The sequence below is a fragment of the Homarus americanus genome, unplaced genomic scaffold, assembly GCF_018991925.1.
Source record: "Homarus americanus isolate GMGI-L3 unplaced genomic scaffold, GMGI_Hamer_2.0 scaffold21300, whole genome shotgun sequence".
Taxonomy (NCBI): domain Eukaryota; kingdom Metazoa; phylum Arthropoda; class Malacostraca; order Decapoda; family Nephropidae; genus Homarus; species Homarus americanus.
The window spans coordinates 22,501-26,241 of NW_024744298.1; the positions used below are offsets into that span (position 1 = coordinate 22,501).

Here is a 3,741-nt window from a genome sequence, read left to right on the forward strand (position 1 = left end):
CAACAACAATTACGGTCACCCTGGTTCTGATCTCCGTCCTGACATCACAACCTCCCAGTCTTCACCACCCTCCTCCACCTACCCAACCACACGCTTCACCTGGACAACTGCAGCAACCGGCCCATCACCACGCCCAACCTCCTCTCCGAATGTCAATCTGGCTGGGAACTCTTTATTCGGAGCTGAGAGCCAACAATATCGCGATTCTGGGAGTAGTGTTGTCCCAGCTCTGACTACACTTATTCTAGGATTGGCTGTTGTTTTTAGATTGTATTAACGAGTTGGAACCATTTAGCTGGGGGTCACTTTATTCAGAGCTGAGACCATTTAGCTGGGGGGTCACTTTATTCAGAGCTGAGAGTCAACAAGTGTCGTTATTCTAGGAGTAGTGTTGTCCTAGCTCTGACTGTACTTGCTCTAGACTATAATGAAAGAGCTCGACCAACCTCACAGCATCTGTTTAATTTTGCTGGGAACACAGAGCTGAGAGGTAACGGTATCTCAGCCTCACAAGCATCTATCAAGAGTGAAATTCAATAGGATTTTAGACTAGTTTCACCCATCCTGATTCCTGCATTTGTCCTTGTAATCTCCCAAGGATTTTGCCATTAATCCCTAGATACAGATTTAATCCTAAGATACAAATTTAATCACCAGACAGATTTAATCCCACGATACAGATTATGTGGAATATATGGGTCAATTTTCATCTAACATTATAATTAATATTGGTCAATTCTATAGATATCTTGTTTCTTATGTATTACGACGCTTCCAAAAATCTGGGTACAGATTTTGGGCCATTTGTGATTATACAGATTTTGTTTTTTACATTGGGATTTCTGGGTTGGTATTTTGATTGACCAGATTTTTGACGATTTGATTTACTATCCAGATTTTGGGTTGTTGGAGTCAGTGTTCAGATTTTGGGCTCAATATGCTGATAGATTTTGGGCCATATACTGCTTGTTGACATCCAGATTTTGAGTGGTGTTAACTTTGGGGTTTGGTGTTAGTGGTGCTAGTTTCCAGATTTTGGCCTGCGAGAGGTAACCAGATTTTTTAGACCAGATTTTCTAGTAGTTTTGTCTGAGATTTTAGCTGCGAGTGCTGACGTTCAGATTTTGGTCTGTGGTTGTGGAAAATCGCTTTTTTTTATTGTAACGATAGGCTTTCAGATTTTTGAATGCCGATATTAAGGGTCAGATTTTGGCTAGAGATTTAGGAGTTCAGATTTTTGGCTATAGACAGTGATGATTAGAATTGGAACTGCCGATTTTGAAGTTCAGATTTTGGGTTAGGGATTTTGACGTTCCGATTTTTGGCTAGAGATTTAGAGGGTAAGATTTTTTCACTACAATGGATCAGAGTTTTGGGCTACCGATTTTGAAAGTTCAGATTTTGGGCTACATTACGTTAGCCAATCAGATTTAAGGTTGCAGGCTTAGCCAATCAGATTTGAGGTAACAGGCTTAACCAATCAGATTTTGAGATAGCCGTGATTTAGAGAATTGTTATTGTCTAACACTTTTGAAATCTGAGTAATCTTGACCATCCATTAAAAATCTGAATGGTTTACATAATCCTTTCTATCGGATATCGCTCAAAGCCGATTTCCTATCCAAATCTGATTGACATAAGCATATAAATTGTTCAATTGTATGTAACCCTGTTTTAAACGCACAATATACATATATATATATATAACTATAGATTAAATCAGTGTTGTGTATTAGAGACTGAATTATATGGACAAATAGATTATACCAAAGGTTGTATTACAAGATTAAATGCCTATTATAGTGTAAAGTGATTATTGTAGTGTCAACACCTAACTATTGTAATTGTTAAGTACGTATTGTAGTGTTGACGTGAGTATTGTAGTGTTAAGTAATTCTTTGTAGAGTAAACACATTAATTAGTACATTTTGTGTACTGTAGTTGTACTGTTTTGTAATCACCACATAAGGACATCAATAGACATTTTAGGACAATTATGGACATTTGGGGATAGTCATTGATATTTATAAACATATGTGAATAATTAATGGTCACCCATATATATAATATGGACATATGTGGACTTTTTGGACATTTGTGGAACTAATGAACATTTATGGACATTTGTGAACGTTGAAGGGCATTTGAATAAGAAAATCCCTTAAACTGAGAGATTAATTGCGAAGAGTTGCCTTTTTTTTTTTACTGTGAGTTCCTGTTTGTCTAACTATCCAGCTATCCAACCATCTCTCTCTCTCAATACGGATCGAATCAAAATTTGCTAAACAAAATCCTTTCAACAATATCTAAACCAAGCGATAATATACAGCCTCAACTCTTTTCATTTACAAGATAAATTGCCTTAATTTCAACGTTGAAATACCAATGAAGACAAATAATTATTCAGGTCATCGGAAAGTTAAAGCCCATAGATGAATTGGTTTTTCTGTAGTAATCGGGGGCGGTCTTTTCCGATGGCTGTTTTTATCGATGGTTACCCTAATAGAGTATATTATTAGTACGTTTTCTATGGTATGGGAAGGGTAAATTATTGGTACGTTTCTATGGTTGGGACGACTAGTCTATTTGAGGGAGATTTTTTTCATTCATGTTCAATATAATCAAAATTAGACCACGTAAACAGATATTTGTAAGCAATAAAACAAGCATCATGTAAGCGGACATTTTTGAGTACACAATTTTTTATACACGTAAACACTTGTATACACGTAAACAGATATTTATAAAGCTTTAAACAGACATTCGTGTACACATAAACATATATTTGTGTACATATAACCAGACATTTGTACTTGTATACATGTAGACACTTCTGTAGACATTAAGACATTTTTGTACACGTTAAGAGACATTGTGAAGCACTAAGTGTAAGTATTCATTTATGATTCTTGTATTTGGAAATAAAGCTTAAATGAGGAAATTTTTTATTTGTATTTGTCCAGTAGTATATTTTAGGTATTGTTATAGAAATAGTTTTAGTCGTTTTAGATATAGGTGCGGCTTATGGTCTTTCTGAAACATTATTATTATTATTATTATTATTAGTAATAGTAGGATTTTTTCATATTTTTATTCTTATTGTTGTTGTTATCATTGTATTAGTCTTCAATTAATGGCTTTATTTTCCCGCCTTCAAGAAATCATGCTGAGTGACGTTATGCCGACACCTGTTCCCTGTATACGGCGACAATGCAGGGCAGCAGATCAGTGTATAATACGTTTATTCTTCCCCCACGAGATAAGCAAAGCATTGTTTGGTGAGCAAGATGACTGTGTATAGTGACCAAGAGGAATTTATCATGAAGCCGTCCCTGGATGGTGTTGCTAGACGATAGTGAGCAAGAAAGTGAAGATTTTAGTCAAGTTGATCTGACGTGAAAATGGCGGGAAGAGACAAAACAAGTTAAATCTTTCTTTCCATGGCTCCAGTGTTCTAAATTTGTGTTTCTTATGTTTCAATTTGATAACTGTAATGCCATAGTACCAGACATAGTTCATACAACAGAAACTGATACTGAATTAAACTACACTATTTCCAACTGTATTTTGATTGGACTTTGATGACATAAGCATTACTGATCTGCATAAGGAAAGCGGAAAAATGCTTTACACCGTTTATTACTACAAGCACTTGTCTTTGGTGTGTTATGACGGAATAAACACTTGAAATTAACAAGAAATGTGTGTAGGTAAAGTTGTTCCTCTAATACACCCTAACAT

At 35.6% G+C, this 3,741-nt stretch overlaps 1 protein-coding gene across 1 annotated transcript in view; it reads left to right on the top strand.

Annotated features, from left to right (window-relative positions):
• LOC121877686 (protein zntD-like) overlaps positions 1-1,999 on the top strand; it is a gene marked incomplete at its 5' end in the record, with an annotated part of 6,117 nt that extends 4,118 nt beyond the window's left edge. The window contains one exon of the mRNA XM_042383512.1: positions 1-1,999. This exon is cut by the window's left edge and continues 117 nt beyond it. Within this exon, the coding sequence (XP_042239446.1) occupies positions 1-277 (277 nt within the window).
• Between the last annotated feature and the right edge of the window lie 1,742 nt (positions 2,000-3,741).